This window comes from Blennius ocellaris, assembly GCF_963422515.1.
Source record: "Blennius ocellaris genome assembly, chromosome: 16".
Lineage (NCBI taxonomy): Eukaryota > Metazoa > Chordata > Actinopteri > Blenniiformes > Blenniidae > Blennius > Blennius ocellaris.
This window is the reverse complement of record NC_137665.1, coordinates 9,537,172-9,554,272: the sequence shown is the minus strand read 5'-3', so window position 1 is coordinate 9,554,272 and position 17,101 is coordinate 9,537,172. Positions and strand designations below refer to the sequence as shown.

At 43.9% G+C, this 17,101-nt stretch overlaps 2 protein-coding genes across 2 annotated transcripts; one reads left to right on the top strand and one right to left on the bottom strand.

The window, feature by feature from the left end:
- The first annotated feature begins 3,176 nt into the window (after positions 1 to 3,176).
- Positions 3,177 to 7,377, top strand: LOC308141517 (GTPase KRas). The gene is made up of 5 exons (XM_080511701.1): positions 3,177 to 3,424; positions 3,692 to 3,804; positions 4,654 to 4,832; positions 5,513 to 5,672; positions 5,782 to 7,377. The coding sequence occupies exons 2-5, from the start codon at positions 3,694 to 3,696 to the stop codon at positions 5,893 to 5,895; spliced, it is 564 nt and encodes a 187-aa protein (XP_080367827.1). The 5' UTR covers positions 3,177 to 3,424; positions 3,692 to 3,693; the 3' UTR covers positions 5,896 to 7,377.
- A 315-nt stretch (positions 7,378 to 7,692) lies between these two features.
- On the bottom strand, positions 7,693 to 15,356 carry pold1 (polymerase (DNA directed), delta 1, catalytic subunit; the record flags this gene model as incomplete). The annotated part of the gene is made up of 26 exons (XM_080510759.1): positions 7,693 to 7,877; positions 7,977 to 8,074; positions 8,401 to 8,453; positions 8,583 to 8,696; positions 8,842 to 8,974; positions 9,128 to 9,230; positions 9,318 to 9,470; positions 9,590 to 9,765; positions 10,017 to 10,154; positions 10,247 to 10,342; positions 10,640 to 10,787; positions 10,885 to 10,998; positions 11,514 to 11,630; positions 11,720 to 11,808; positions 11,889 to 12,080; positions 12,281 to 12,391; positions 12,529 to 12,669; positions 12,836 to 12,940; positions 13,077 to 13,243; positions 13,383 to 13,512; positions 13,615 to 13,729; positions 13,967 to 14,135; positions 14,332 to 14,457; positions 14,591 to 14,731; positions 14,860 to 14,973; positions 15,170 to 15,356. 26 exons carry the CDS (start codon positions 15,354 to 15,356, stop codon positions 7,790 to 7,792), a joined length of 3,318 nt encoding a protein of 1,105 aa, XP_080366885.1. The 3' UTR covers positions 7,693 to 7,789.
- Between the last annotated feature and the right edge of the window lie 1,745 nt (positions 15,357 to 17,101).

Sequence of the window (17,101 nt, the reverse complement as noted above, 5' to 3'; positions counted from 1 at the left end):
GAGGCACTGTATTTCTGCCCATGCTGTTCATGCTCGCACATCAGACTTGGACATGAAACAGCATGTTCATGCACAAACACACACACACACACACACACACACACACACACACACACACACACACACACACACACACACACACACACACACACACACACACACACACACACACACACACACACACACACACACACACACACACACACACGACTCCTGCATCAAGCATGTTCTCATGCTGGCACATAGTGTTTTTCTTTATTTATTATTTAAAGTATATTTATGGATGGGCCTTTTTTCTGGCATATTTGTGGGAAGAAATACTGGATTGTCCCAAAAAAAAAAAAGTATGTTTTTTGATTCAGATTTGAGTAAAATGTGGTGTGGTATCGATGACCAATTTGACAAACTGAGAAAAAGACAAACTACAATGTCCTTTTGAGTTAATCGAATTGAAAGACATGAATGATTATTCCTGTGAACGGTTTAATTTTTAAGTGTTGTATCAGTGTATATTTAATCGAGTTCCTTCTTCTTTCGTCTGTTCCAATGTTGTCTTTCTTCCTCTTGATGAAATGTGTGGTGGGAATCCATGTAAAACAGCATACAAAGGAAATTATCATTTTAAAAATGCAAAAATGTGAAAAATATTTTATGTGAAAAAAAAATGTACATGTGAGATAACCTTGTGTATAATAAAATCCAAGCAATTTTAGATCATGCCATTACTTCAACACATTCCTGCCGCCAGGATATCTCACCGACAGCATAATGACACATTAAATAAGTGTTGGGTCTTTTTTTTTCTTTTTCTTTTACATCATGAGAGTGATGTCGGTTCTTTGTCTTTCTCTCGGGACAGATGGATGCAGGATTATCTCTGTGATTTTAGGCAAAGATTAGATGGGAGAGCAGATGCACTCAGTGGGAGAGTGAGGGAGAAACATGGACGTCACCGACAAGGGAAGTGAGGATGATGGACCAGAGGGAGGAGCATCAAGCCTGCTGTGTCGTGTGTGTGCGTGTGTGTGTGTGTGTGCGTGTGTGCGTGTGTGCGTGTGTGCGTGTGTGCGTGTGTATGTTTGTAGACATTTTTCAGTAATCATTGTGTCCAGTCAGCGACACAGACCTCAGTAAGAATCCTGTTCAGGGTCACGGAGGACCTGAGCTGATCCCAGCTTACAACGGGCGAAGAGGCAGGTTACATTCCAAAGAGGCCGCCAGTCCATCACAGGACAAACATTAAGAGACTCACAATCACGTTCATATCTTTTGGCAATTTAGGGTCAATGTGAGGCCAGTTAATGTCTGAACTCCGGGAGGAAAGTCCACACAAACTCCACACAGAAACCCCGAGTAGAGATATGAACCCGAGACCTTCTTCCTATGAGGTGAAGGTATGAACTGTGTAGCCCCCTTATATCATGTATTGACTGAGATTTATTGTAATCGTTTTGAACTCGTTGATCAGTTTGGTCATAAAACAGTGTTTCTGTGAGGGTTTTTGTTTCATTTATTGTTTGAATTCAACATCGGAATGAATAATAAATCTACCCGCAGCTAATGTGAACTTTTTAGAACAAGAAACAAGAGGACTCTGCATACTGTAAAATACAGAATTTTTTGGAAACGCACAGTCAGACAATAACTTATTGATCTCACACATTTTGCCCTTCTTCAACTGGTAGTTCTCCTTATGGCTATTTATCTTCTGTACCACTTTATGAGGTTCGGGGTTGTGGTCTGCTGAAGCTGATCCCAGCTGCCTGGAGATCTGATCACCAGTTCACCATAGGACAAAAACAGACAGGCACCTACTGTACACCTATAGGGCAATGTAAGGTCACTAGTTAACCAAGTGTGCAGACTTTTGGACAGTGGGTGAAAACCAAAGGACCCATGTACATACTGGTAGAACATGGAAACTGTGCAGAAAGGCCCTGGAGGTGAACCCTTAGGGTGACCACTGCACAATTTGACAATTTCATAATCGAAATCAATTTAGATTGTAAAATGTACGCAACTTGGTTTAATTTCAAAGAGCTGACTGGTAGACTGATAAAAGACAATGTCAGGTGTAAACAATGGAATAAAAAATGGCTGCATACATGAAAGGAGATGCTTTAGAATCTGTGAGAAAATAAATACAGTCGCAATTAAATAAAGAACTATTATTGGTCTGAGTAATGACTCCCAACTGGCCAGCAATGCAATGGTGTGGCCCTGGGTCACTATTAAATAGATTAATATAAAATTGATTAAGGGATCATGAAAAAAAGATTTAATTACAATTGCCTTTTGAGCTTACTGCCTTATTTCTCTTTTTGTATGAAAGCTTGATGTAAAAATGGCCATTTTAGCAATGATTTCTTCATAAAAACACAAAGGAAAGAAGCTGATCCAGTGTTATACGGCAGCTAAAATGTAACGTCAGAGTACATATTGAGAAAATACTGTCATAATAAAATGACTGCAATTAGTGTTGACGTTGGTTGTTCTTATATTTCCTGTGCATTTTCACCCAGATGCAGTTTCTCAATGTGGCCACAAAGGGCCAGTAAAAACAAAGGATTCAATGTTCTGATTAGTTTCAGCTTTAACGTGAAGGTACAGTAGGCACAAGTTTAGGAAAAAACATGTTGCATAAAACCACACCCACCCCTCAAAAGTAAATAGAGGGCTGGTTTTACTTAGGGCCTCATCAAACACAACCCGGGGTGTAAATTGAGGTGGTTTTAAAAATAAAAATAAAAATACAAATGTTCGAACTCGCAGAACTTGATTATTCTAATATTTCAACTGTTTCAAACTAGATTTATTTATAACTGGCACGATAACCAATGGTCCAATGGTGAGAGCAACACTGAGGTGTCTTTCTCGGGGACACTTCAATGCGTAAACTTGCGGAGGCGGGGATCGAACCTGCGACCCTGAGATCACAATCCGCCGTGCCAGTGAAGAAAAGTGGGCCGACTGGCCGCGCCCAATTAAAGCTATAGTCGTTCGTGATTGGTTCAATCTTCCAGCCAAAGGCGGAGCTGTCAAGCTATGCTCCTCTCTGATTGGACAATTCAGGCGTCAATCTGTGTGTCCTATTTTTGATTGGACGTCTAAGGAGGGGATTAAAGCCAAGACGGTCCGCTTTACTATGAACCACAATGGAGACCAAGTAGGAACTTGCAAGATTTTGGGCGTTGATATATTCATAATTTAAGGCTAAATAATAAGAGAAGATCCACAAGTCTACACCGAGCGATTTATCTGATTTCCATCTAGTAACGGCAGGTTCTGGACGGACTGTTAAGTGTTTCCACAAGTGCTTTGAAGAAGGAAATGGTCTCGGGCTAACGTTATGTAGCGAGCTAATCTCATCTTCCACTCGTGAAATTCAGCGATCGATTCTCCGCGTTAAAAAGTCTGCGCACAGGTACGTTTTTCACACTTTTCACCACCAGCGCCCATTTACACAGTGACTACCGGAGGTGGGGGTTAACTCGTAGAAAAAAAACAACAACTCGCGTAAGCAGATAAATCTGGGTCAGTCTCTTCGTCATGTCGTTCGGGGAGGAAGAGCGCTGCTGACGGGTTGGAGCTGCTCGCGACCCCCCCCCCCCCCCACCACCACCACCCCCCCACACACGGTTCTCTGCTGCGGGCTCCGGTACACAACCTGTTGCCTGCTTCCCCCTCGCAGGCATGACCGAGTACAAGCTGGTGGTGGTCGGGGCAGGAGGCGTGGGGAAGAGCGCCCTCACCATCCAGCTCATCCAGAACCACTTTGTGGATGAATACGACCCGACCATCGAGGTGAGCCGGGGGCAACGTCATCAAACTGATCAGTCTGTGGGGGGGAAACTGTACAGAATCTGGTGTTGCTGAACAAGGATTCTGTCTTTAAATCAAGAATACCTGCATGCAACAAAACAAAATGTTACTGAGCTGTCAAAGGAAGCCTGTGAAGAGTTGGAAATTGAATTCCATCTTGATCAAACACTTTTTGTGTTCTCTAACCTAAATAAGGCCCCATTAAATAGTTACAACTGTGATTGTTCTAAGATGCATGTTGTATAAAGATGTATAATGTTAAAGATACATATTTGCTATTCCTTATACATAACAAAGTCCACATGTCTCAAGCTGTGGTTAAACCCTTTTTAAAAAAATATATAATTTACAGTTTTCAGTTGTAATATTTGTCAAGTAAAGGAATGAAATAAATGTGTTATGTGATTAAAAACCTGTTTATTAAAACTCTACAGACCTTATTTTACTCAAATAATGTCTGGTAAAATCCAATACTGGAAATGGCTTTCCATAGCACTATTTAGATTTACACAATTAAAGATATGAATCTCCAATGCCAACTCAGCACTTTTCTGTCTTTTACCGTCACCGAAAAGTCACCACTAAACGCTCATAAATTAACATTTCCAGACGACGCTTGATGCCAAGCTCAAATTTAGTAATTGGTGTTATTTCATGGCCGCTTTAAATTATTGACGTGTCAGCAAGTGCATCACAAAGCTTTCCATTCATCCCGGTCTTGTCGCGACACGGCGCAAGCGGCGGGATGACGGGAGTCTGCATTACGCAACCTATTCTCGTTGAACTCGTTTTGGTGCAGGCCCGTACGACCGTCTTCATGCCTCGTTGCAGGATTCGTACAGGAAGCAGGTCGTCATCGATGGGGAGACGTGTCTGCTGGACATCCTGGACACTGCAGGCCAGGAGGAGTACAGCGCCATGAGGGACCAGTACATGAGGACGGGAGAGGGCTTCCTCTGCGTGTTCGCCATCAACAACACCAAGTCCTTTGAGGACGTTCATCTTTACAGGTACAAGACGGTTCCGCGGTTGATTTGCCGCAGAGGGAAGTTGAGTTCGTACTTTAAAAGAGCTATTGGCCGAGGGATTTGACCTCGGATCCCTAACAGTGTGGATCCAGATGTTTGTTAAATTTGCGAGCCTCGGCCATGAACCGCAATTCTTTGAGCTCGTAGGATCAAAGATGAATTCTCTTATTTACACGACATTACTGCTCAAATACAGGTGTATGTTGACTTTGCCCAGTAAACTTTTACCCGAGTCGCAACACAGCTGGTAAAACGACACAACAATATTGTTGAGAGCTCATAATCGGCGCACACATCTCAAGATGTGTTACAGAAGACTGAATGCACTTTCTGCCTGTCGGGAAACGGCCCAACTGATTATGAGTTGAGTGGGTTGATTATTTTTTTGTGATATTTACTGATCCAAACATGTAACACTATTCTTAAAAAGGTGTTGCAACAGTAGGTTGCCTCTTTAAAGTGCCTATATAATTCTTTTTTTTACCATTTATAAGCACTTCAAAGCTCTTTTAAGTAAGTTAGTTATTAGTTCATTAACTTTTTGTCGCCGTTATTGTTGAAACGACAAATACCTGTTGCTTCCTGTACCGTCAGGCGCCACGTTCGATGCGCAGAGAGTGATGGGACTCTTGGCCGTCTTGGCTATTGCGTTTCCCCCTTAGGGAGCAGATCAACCGGGTGAAGGACAGCGACAGTGTCCCCATGGTGCTGGTGGGGAACAAAAGTGACCTGAGCACCCGCACGGTGGAGAGCCGGCAGGCGCAGGAGCTGGCGCGAAGCTACGGGGTGCCGTTTGTGGAGACCTCCGCCAAAACCAGACAGGTGAGCACAGACGCACTGCGCGACACGCTTGCATGGGCGCTCGTGTGGGTTTTAAGCCAGTGATACGTTCGTGTACGTGACGTTTTCTTTGACTATTTCCGTCTCGCAGGGCGTGGAAGAGGCTTTTTATTCCCTGGTGCGGGAAATTAGAAGATACAAGGAGACCAACCGCAGCAACAAGAAGAGCAAGAAGAATACTCAGAGACGTTGCATAATACTATAGCGAATCCACCCCCCCTAAAAAAAAATACCCACTGCCAGCATCCCTCCGCTCCCCCGTTGCCATGTAAACGTCCACTCTCTGCTCCGGACAGGAGGAGCAGAAGCGACAAAAAACAGTTTTTATTGCCGTGACGGTTTCCACTAACAGTTTGTCGGCGCACGATTCCCCCGTGTACAGCATCTACTCAACACCAAGTGTAGTCGTCTTGTTCAAGGGCTTATTAGGGATCGTTTTGATAACCAACTGAAGAAAAACTGCTGTTTTTTGGGGTTTTTTTTATGTTAAATTCAGCATTTTTGCAAACTTTTTTGTTTGTGTTTGTGGCTCCAGTTGGCCATGTAGTGGTCGAGTGTTTACAGTGATGCGTCTCTGCGGTTTGCACCGTCACATCAGGTGAATAACTTTGTCCAAATGTTTCTAACAGAATTGACCACCTTTCATATTTTTTTTTTTTTTTTGTACCGATCAGTGACGGACTGCTCTGACTGTTTAAAATGACTTGGAAATCCGTTTTCCACGTGAAAACATTTGATCGAAGATGAGATTTGTCAAAACATTTCAGAGGTTTAATGTGCGTCATCCCCTTAATAAGAGTCTGAGCACCGACGGCACATAAGACCCCATTGAAACCATAGGGATTCTTTTTTTTTTAATTGTTCTTTTTCATAGCTTGGTGTAGCTTTTGGGGCTTAAAACACAAAACTCAGCTTCAGACTTGTAGGTGCACTTTATATTGTCATGTCACTTTCAGGCTTTGATAATGTTTTTTTTTTTTAAATTGACAGCTTTGTCACATAATCAGCTCAAATTTGATGCTTTTTGTTTCTGCGGTTGATTTCATGGTCCACTTGAAATTCAGTTAATGTGTGGCTCGTCTTGTTGGTGGTAGTTGCAGTAATAGGTCAGTCAGCAAGAAACTTAAGTCACACATGTCAGATCGCACGTAATGCTAGTTGATTTGATAATCAAGGTTTTTTTTTTTTTTGTCGTTTCAACTTCTTGGGTAAGTAATGTCACTCTAAATGTGACAGATTTTTTTTTTTATGAAAGTATGAACAGCATTCCCAAATATAAAAAGCAGTTACTCAAAGTTGAGTGGCATTGTACAAACAAGTGAATCTGTGGGGCATGTTTGAGCTGCAGACTCCACTTATATGATCGTTATTAGTACGTTAATACGATGCCTAACTGTGGTATTACTTATGAAATGTTCAATTAACTTGATCAGAACTGGCCTCTCACTGACAGCAATGTAAAATCAGGACTGCACTCTGGTGTGAAGAACAAGTTCATGTGTTTTAGCAAATGACTCATGTTTGGTTTATTGGAACCACAGTATCTGCTCGTTAGGGTTTCAGAAAAGTTTGTTTTTAAAAAAGGACATTAAAAGGAATTTCTCACAACACAGAAGCTGATCTGAGTGGTCACTGCAAATTAGAAGTGTTTTGTCAGTCAGAGCTGATAGTATTCCTTCACTTTAGTTTTCAAAACACAGGGAATAAACACATTGGATTCAAATGTCTGCTTTCCTTGCCTTTATAGTGCATCTGTTTAATTTGTACCATCAGATGGCAAAGATTTGTTTTTCTCTGAGGTACTGAGTTAATAAAAAGGATGGGATGTAGTTTGATAAAATGAACAGAGTATCCAAGTTCCTCTTTTTGTTTCCTTAAAGTTGAACATGGGTACTATGATGGTAAATTAAGATGAGCCAGAATACACAACTGCAGATGAAGCAATAAGCTGAAAATTAGTAGAAAGCTTTTATATTTATTTTACAAAACTAGAGAGAAAATAGAGAAATGGTGTGAAATTAAGCATTTTTACAAGTATCAAAACAGAAAATCCAGGAGGAGTGTCTGAAGTCATCTGAATTAAAGCCCAGGAGCCTCCATCACCATCCGAAACGAGACACCAGCTTGCTCTGGTCGTCAAGATCTTTCTGCACCTTCTTCCTCATGTAGAAGATCGGACAGTCCCGACTGCAGAGACGAGAGCAGGGACCACCGCGTCGTGAGAATTATCACGGGAAACGCTGGAAGTGTTCAAAGACCAAAAAAAAAAAAGAAGAAACAACGTACCTGGTGCAGAGGACGTCCTCGTGGAGGGAGCCCTGACAGCGCTGACACTGAGTCCACAGGCGAGAGAAACGATCCTCCAGCGTGTTCATGTGAAAGATCTGAAAGATCAACGAATTACAGCTCTGAAGGCATTTATTAAATAGCGATATCTGAATGAAATGAACCAAGAAGTGCTTTCTGTGGGGGGAAAAAAGTCTGAAAGTAACGGCATGATTCTGTTCAAAGTGCTCAGAGTAGGTAGTCGGGGGAACTTGGGTGTAATTTTGAAAAGCCTATGTTGTGGCAATTCAATGCGACTGTCATTTAAACACTTTCTCTTAGCCACTAGAGGGCAATATGATGAACGGTAAACACTCATTAAAGGCTCAAACCCATGAAGAAAACCAGCATTTTAACTTGTCGTGTCCTGCAGCAGCTTGCCTACCTCTTTTTGGTAGAGTTCAGATTCCTTCTTCTTACAAAAGTCGCACACAGCAGCTGCAACGGCACAGTAGGTGTTACTTGCTGCGACACATTACACAACGCACACTTCTCTAAAGCCACACACTCCCACCTTACACAAACAAGGAATAAACATTCTTAAAAAAAAAGGAAGATGCCACTCACCGTCTGTTTTGAGCACGGCTTTGCAGCCGATGCACGTGCTTCTCTTCTGAGCAAACGCCATGAGACCCCCGACCTTGGAGGTCAACACGGTCTTACAGCGGGTGTGGTCACCCTCTGAAACACACACAGCGCATCTCTTCAGTTCACGTATCCAGCCCATAACATGAATCCTCCTCTTCGAGGTCGCGCACGACTTTCTTCACTCGCGTGTCAACAAGCCGCCCAGAAGGCAGCTGGCGACGTGTGAAGGTGGACTCACTCAGCAGGACGCTCTCGGCCTTCGTCTCGCCCAGGATCGGCTCAAATATTCTCAGCAGGGGCTTGGAGAGCTGCTGCTCCAGGTAGTACTGCGTGTCGATGGGAATGTTGTTCTCCAGCACGTAGATGGGATCCTTGGAAAGGTGCGACAAGCAGAGTTTTAAAAAGTCATTCATTCGGCCTGTCCCCACCCGGTGAAGGGAAAAGCGACCAGCTGATGTACGTGTGGGACGACTTTCAAAACAGTGAATTTTAGCATCGGGCTTGAGAGTTGAGAGTCTCCGCACCTCTGACTTCATGTACGCTGCTGCTCCCTTTGCCGCCCTGATGATAACGTACGGGACTCGGTCCCCGAGGTTTGGGGCGCTGCCGGCGTCTCTCTTCCTCATCCTGGAAAAAATAATTCAACGGTTGGCGGACCGAGACTCTTGTAAAAAGCTTAAAAATAGAAAAGTCTTGTTGGCGAGTGGGTCGGACCTCTCCGCCAGCTCCACATGCGCCTGCTTGCCGGCGTACTCCTGCGCGGTGCGCGTCAGCTCTTTGGTGATGACCAGCTGGCTGATGTCAATACGATTACACAGCAGGTCTGAGATCACCTCTTTGGCGTGATCGACGGCACCGTCGGGATCCCTAAATACACGGTAACAGTTTTTACACAGCCATCGACCTTTAAAGCTTTTTTTTTTTTTTTTTTTATTAAACAAAACTTTTAAACCAAAGTGAACTGAGGCTGCTTGAGCTCGTCTCACCGGTCTATCAGGATCTTCTGCAGACAGGTGTTGATGAGGTTGGCCACCAGGGGGCAGTTGTCTCTGCGGACAGTCTCGATGCCTTTACAGTCCATCTTATCGTGAGTGTTCGCATTGGAGGAGAAATACAGGCCGGCGTAGCGCTTCTTGTTGATCAGCAGGTAGGGATAGTAAACCTGTGGAGATGAACACAAGCTCTCATTTATCTGCAGGCTAAGTGACTGTATTGAAACCAACATCTTACATAAAATCGTGCAAAGCCCACAGACTGGACTCAAACCGGAGAAATTCACCATGAGGTGAGAGCACTAACCACTACACCTCCACAATGAATAGGTGAATAACAAAAAAGAATTTTTGGTCCAAAGAGATATGCAAGAAACAGCCCGTTAAAGCACACAATTTGTTTAAAAAAAAAAAAAAGCACCTTCTCGAATTCCAGCTTGATTGGAGGTATAAAATGAGACGACACCCATTCTGCTGCCTCCTTCCCGATGTCCATGGACTCGCTCACTGTCGGAACTCCAAGTTTGACCATGACGGAGTCAGTGTCTCCGTAAATGACCTGAACAGGCCAAGTGTTCACGATTATCAAGTATAAAATTTCGGCACCTTATTTTAGTACTCGTCAGAAAACGGATATAATACGCTTCTCACCTTGGCGTCAGCTGGGTAGCCGTTGGAAATGGTGTATTTTGACTCGACTAACTGTTTGGTTTGTTCGATCATCTGCCTCCCAAAACCTGTGACACTCTGAATGAGATAAAAGAGATTAGGATGAAATATGACATGCAAGTGACCATACAAGTCTGGGGGGAAAAAACTCATTAATAGTTATTTTACAAATCAACGAGCATTCCATTTTTTTTTTTTTCAACTTTTGCATTTCTGACTCCAGCTGTGCTGTGCTTCCTGTTTCAGCATTAATCTGTGCTCAACAGCAGAAACGGTCGCAGTGAGAAACAGTAAAGATCCATTATAAAGAACTATGACAATAACACTATCTGGAGATGTGCCATATAAAGTATTGCCCCAGAATTAAGTGCCGACCTGTGAGATCTCCAGGCAGGGCAGTTTTCCAACTTGGGCCCCGGTGAAGCCGTAGACGGAGTTGGCGCTGATTTTGAGCGCCAGCTGTCGACCATCCAGCACCTGCTTCTTGAAGGGGTCCGTCTCCTTCTTCAGCTCCGCTTTGGCTCTGTGGACAGAACGAAGACACCGTTTCACTGCAATTATCTGAAGAATATAAAACATTCCGGGTCCAAGTGGGTGATTTGTCCAGAGTCCCACCGCACCTCTTTCGAGCAGACAGCAGGTTCTCCAAAATCTCTGGGAGAAGTCCTTTCCTCACCGAGCTCTTCACAAAGTGATCACCGGTGGGAGTCTTGATGAACTCCTCTGGCGACAGACTGCAAACACTCAACCTTTTAGTCTATATCTCTACAATTAACGAGATTAGTGGTGTAAAACATAAGGCTCGTGCATGAGAGGGGCAATTCCAGGCTGCAGGCTGACATTTCGTAAAAGTACTGTAATTTCCAGACTATTGACGCACCCACCAAATTTTAAAAGAAAAAAAAATGTACATATATAGCTCTCACGCAGGCGTCCACGTTGGAACAGGGCATGAATTTCACTACGAGAAAATAACGAGTTGATTTAGTATTTTATCGGCTATTTTGGTCAATTGGTTAACCAGACCAGATAAAGCAGCGCGACCAGGTCAGGAAGACAAATATCGCTTTTAGGGAAAATTTTGGAGAAGCGGAATCTGGCGGCGTGAAGCCTGTTAACCCGTAAAACTCCATAAATTAACCACATCCTTGTATAAGCCGCAGGGTTCAAAGCGGGTCAATAAAGTAGTGGCTTAGAGTCCAAAACGGAAAACTAAAATATATCTGAAATGAAAATAAAACTTGCTCACCCCAATTTCTCGGCTGTGCCTCTCTGCAGTAGGGTTGTGTAACACAGGTTGTGAGCCATCATGATGGACGGATACAGGGAGGAGAAATCCAGGGTGGCAATGGGAAGGCTGTAGTAGCTGCACAGACAACAGGGTGGCGACGGTGAGGTTTGCGAGCGGGCTGCGAACCGCCCGCACCGCACCGGCAAAATACCTGGCACACTCACCCCTTCTCTGGCTCAATGACCGTGGCGCCAGTGTAGTCCTCCCCTCCCTGCGTCTTCACCACGGGCATGACCAGATCCTGCTTCATGGCCTGAACGGAGGAAAAAAAACACACACGTGGCAGTTACCAGGTCAGAATGCGGGGACGAGGTTCGCGTTCGCCGTTCTTGCCTGTCGCAGCAGCTGAGAGACGACTTTGATCTGCTGCCCTCTGGACAGCAGGTACGTGAGCGGCACGCCCGTCACCCTGGCCATCTCCATGTAGTTGATCACGCACATCAGCTTCTGCAGGAGGCGCAGCGGGAGGTAGGCGTCCTTCAGGCAGTACACTGCCAGACGGCGACGCGTCTGTTCGTTTCCATTCTGAGGAAAAAGAAAAAAAGAAAGTTTAATGCAAAAGCGCCACTTGGATGGCAGATAATTGTCGTGTGAATAAAAAGCTAAATTTTCTCAAAACCATAAGTGATCAAGGAGTTATGGTTATCGGAAATATGTCACATCAGGTATTAATAGTGAAAGAATCAAAATAAGAACTAAATGCTGATTGTTGGTTGGTGGATTACCTGCAGATCAGTGATGATGGAGTGCTGCACATCCTCCTTCTGCTCTTGCAGGAAATGGAAACTCACAGCGTTGAGCGTGTACGAACGCAGCTTGTAATCCCGGAGCAGGACCTGAATGCAACACAACAATCAGCCTGCACCCTGCACAACTCGGAATCTTTACCGAAAAGCATGGTTACCCACACAAAACACCTCATGCTGACTATCACAAATAGTAAAAATGTAAGTTTGAAACGCGACAGGCTGACCTGCAGCAGATCAAACTGAACTCGGCCCTCCATGTTGATGGTCTTGTTCTCTCTGCGTCCCATCTGCTTGCTCTGGAAATTTAAATCTTTCAACACCGACTTGACATTTCGCACTCGGCCGAGGTAGGGGAAGTAATTCACCTGGGAAAGGGAGAGAGAAAAAAAACTAAAAAGTCCTGAGATGTTGATGCTCCAGTTGATAAAGAGTTACATTCAGACTGCAGGAAAGGTGCGCGCCATCAGCCTGAATGTAGCTTTAAAGTTTCTGCAGTGGATAATGTAATAAGTAAATATTTCTTCAACTAACTTTTAAAGCAGCTGCTCTGTTCAGCAGGTAGGGGAAGTCGAAGTTCTGGATGTTGTATCCAGTGATGACGTCGGGGTCCACCGTCCTCAGAAACTCGGCCCAGCTCTGCTCAGCAAAAGAGAAAAACGGCATGACGAATATGAAATGGCACAACTTCAAACCGAGGAGCCGAAGAAACCCGCGTATGTGTAAGTGTCCTGCTGGAAAATTTTTTTTAAATAAAATTAAAAAATGGCTGTACCTGCAGCAGCTGTTTCTCCTGCGTGAAGCACAAGATCTGAGAGCCGACGATGCTGGCGCAAGACTGAAGGGTGAACACTGTGCGAATGAAGGGCTCCGCCTCGCCCTGCCGCTGCACCATGGATGCGATCTGGATCACAGGGTCTTTGTCTGCTTCTGGGAAAATTCCTGCGAAGAAAAGAGCCAAACACAAACGTTTCACAAATTCACGAATATGCACTTGCTTTTCATGAGCCAGGCCACGTGATACGTTCGTACACCGCCATCCGTCTGCCGGATGGAAAGAACGTCTCAGATTGGGAAATACCTTTTCTTCCTGCACACTCGATGTCGAAGCTGAGGACTCTCAGCGGCGCAATCCTCTGCCAGTCGCCCTCCGGCAGGTGGCTTATCAAGTCCGTCCAAGCCACATCCACCTCATATTGACACAGGGACACCTGAAGGACAAACAGAAGCGAATACGGCTCAAAAACTACTGGTACGCGTCTGAATAGACAAATTACAGAAAACATCAAAACCTAAATGTGAACTGAACGCACCTTTCCTGTAGCCCGAGAATCTCCGCTGCCCATGCTCTTCTCTTCACGCAGTCTGTACGTCTCTTTGGGAACCTCAATCCAGCAGCAACCCACGATATCACTGTCCACCATAAACCTGAGGACGCGAGAGACTCTATGATTGGACTGATTTGGCTTTAGTATCGAATTTATTAGAATAATCTGAGACACTCTAATGTAAATGAACAATTACAGCACATTCAAAGTGCCCCCCCCCCCCCCCCCAATCTATTTGAAATACCACGGGGTTGCACTAAGAAACATCAACATCGCTTGTGTCATTGGGCCAAGTGGGTTGAAAAGCCACAATCGTGAATTTCGACAGAACACACACCTGATTTCAAAATCGATGTTGGCCTCGTAGGACTGGTAGCTCTGGCTTGGGTGGTGTCCGAACTTGAAGCCCACCTCCAGCAGTCTCTTGGCGGGGGCGATGAGACGAGGCATCGCCATGGTGATCCGCAAGAAATCCATAATCTTCTTCCCGTGGTAACCGTACATGTCTGTGACAAAACAAATTAAACTTACATCATTTCATTCTACAAGTATAATAAAACGTACCGACACAACTCTGTGTCTGTGCAGGTGATTTAAGATGTCAATTCTTTCGTTTATATAACATAAGACAAGCCATCTCCCGGACAATAAAAGACAAATAACATTTGTGAACTTATTTATAAACATCAATCCAGTACTTACTCTCTTTGCGAGTGATGTCGACAGCAAGCACTGTTGTGGAGATGTTGTCTTTGTTGGATCGCATGTCCTTCAACACCACAGAGTTCAGCTCTCTTTTAAACTCAGACAGGTCAGCAGAGGTGAAGCCTTCAAATGAAGTAGAAAGAGAAAAGCATTGTGGGATTATTTTCCTCATAATAGAAGGGGGGGGGGGGTGATACCTTAGAAATTGTTTCACTGAGAGTATGATTAAGTATTAAGCGTTTGAAAAGTTACTCACCGCTTGGTGCAGGAACGTAAAAGTAAGGAGCAAATCCATGAATATGGCAGCACACGCTGTTTCCATTGTCCGTTACTCCAAACATCCGAATGATGGGGACTTTTGCTTGCGACTGGCCGGGCATGCCAGCCACTGCGTCACCTATACACGACACAAACGCAGTCACGGATCCGCTAAGCCGCGTGCCACAAGATCTGATGCAAACAGCAGAGAAACCAATGAGGTTTTTTTTTGTTTTCAGGCTTCAACGTGCTTTTCTTGATAATCACCCATATAATAGTCCAGATCGATCTGCTGAAACACCAGCGTGTCGGATGACGGTTCAATATGGGGAGCAAAAGGTCGTCGCCAGCGAGGGTTCAGGTCTGCAGAGAACAGGTCACCTGACAGGAAAAGGAGCAAGAGCACGACGCGTCATGTCAGCATGTGAAGTCAAGAAGAGCCTAGTTTTCTCAGAAGTTGGACCAGCAGATTGTTTGTAGGATGATGGTTAAAAGCTACAACAGGTACAACTTCATTGATGAAGGAAAATATTCCCGCCGTACCTCTGAATATTTAGCACTTTTGTGCAACACTCACCGACAGGAATAACATCATGTCCCGCTTGCCCCTCCATCTCCTCCGCATCCATTTCCGACTCCTCAAGCAACAGCAGTTCCTCTTCAAACTGCGATGGGCTGTCCTCCCACTCACTGGCCACTTTACCCCGCTTGGCCTGCGACGCTCCGCCGGTGAACGGGCCGCCATTGCGCCGTTTAAAATCCATGCCTATGAGCAAGTTCAAAGAAAAACTTTAATAAAGACAAGAGTAGTGACTTAGACTTGGAAGCAACTTTTGGATGGTGACACAATTACCTAATCAGGAACGACAGAAAGTTCCGAATTTCTGTAATCGTCCAGAAGATACTTTTTATTTTATTTTATGAACAACCCGTTTCAACACTGTTCTCCACTCTACAATGTGAATAAAGGCATTTAATTACTCTCTAGTATAGTCAAACACATGGCAAAGCCTTGAAGGCCTCCACGGATCCCAGGCACTACACTTTCAAAACCAGGATACCTGAGAAAGTGTGACAACCGACTGGCCTCTTTTAGGAAGAGCAGTATTTGACTGCATAACAACCCATTTGCATTGCATTTGAGTTAATACTCTCCAGTCTACCATTATGCACACGTGATAAAATGGAAATACGGTAAGGAAGTACTTTATATTTAGTTCCATGTCTTCTTTCCAATCATTAAATTATAACGCAACTCGAAATGCAAGAAAGATCCTGAACATGACTAAGAATTCGTGCATCAAGTGTCTTTCAGTTTAAAAGAAACACCATAAGTAGGTAAATGTGTGCTGACGCTCAGGCTGCATGGCCGGTGTGTTGCATGCCTGCTGATTTAACACACAGTCAGTCACGCTGTCTGCATTACGACTGAAACGAGCCACTTCTGCTGCTTCTTAAATAAGAATGGTTTTGTTTCCCGGTTAAAGCCAGACTTTCGCATCCAAGGAACACGAGACGTTACGTACCAAACCGGCGCAGCTTGTTTCTTTTGTAACACGCTAAAGGAAGCAGCTAGCACTGCAGGATGTAAACACTCCACCGGATAATCTTACCTGAAGCGTCAGATAGACGTCTGATATCTTTCAGACGAGACAACTAACAAGGCTCTGCGTCTTAACAGCGCGAAGATATATATTAAAAAAATAAACAACTGGAGTCTCTTCTTGACTGCAGAGAACCAGTCTGACAACGGGGCTCCCGCCAATCTCCTTTTAATTTGTGAACTTTCACCGACGAAAGCGCGGAAAGTTGCAGCCTGGTCTCCGGACGCATCGTAAAGTCATAGTCATCTACGTCACAGAAAGGGCGGAAGTAGCCGCGGTATCTGAGCGCGAGGGGGCCCACGATTTGTCTGAACCTTGAAACAAAGACAGACCGTGTGTTCCCGGCAAAATGACGTCTGGTATTACGTAGCAACACTGGAGGGAAAACTTCCTGACTTCCATTGAATTTTGATTTAATTACATTGACAATGTCCAAAATGAATAACTTACTCAGAGTAAAATCATTTAAAGGAAGAAGATTTGACTCCCTGGAAAATATATCCATCTATTAAAAAAAACCACAAAAAAAACAAGCTTACTTCAATTTCAGAATTCCCAAAAGTAAACGAATTTCTTTAGAAAAATTTAAGTATCTTGGTTTCCATAGATGAAGCTGAAATAAAATCACAACAAAGGGGAAAACAACACTATCTGTGTAATTTTTTTAATAATCCTGAGTGAAGCAAACAATGATGATAATAATAATAATAATAATAATGCAAAAATAAAATGTGAAGTGTACTTAATTGTTTAATTTTCACTTCTATGGCTTGTCTGATTTCAAAGTGATATATTGCATTAAATACGTGAACATTTTATGTTACAATATAATGAAAATAAAGAGCTATACATTCAAGTTATGTTGAAATAATATATTAAACCCTTTAACCAGAAAATGAGCAGAT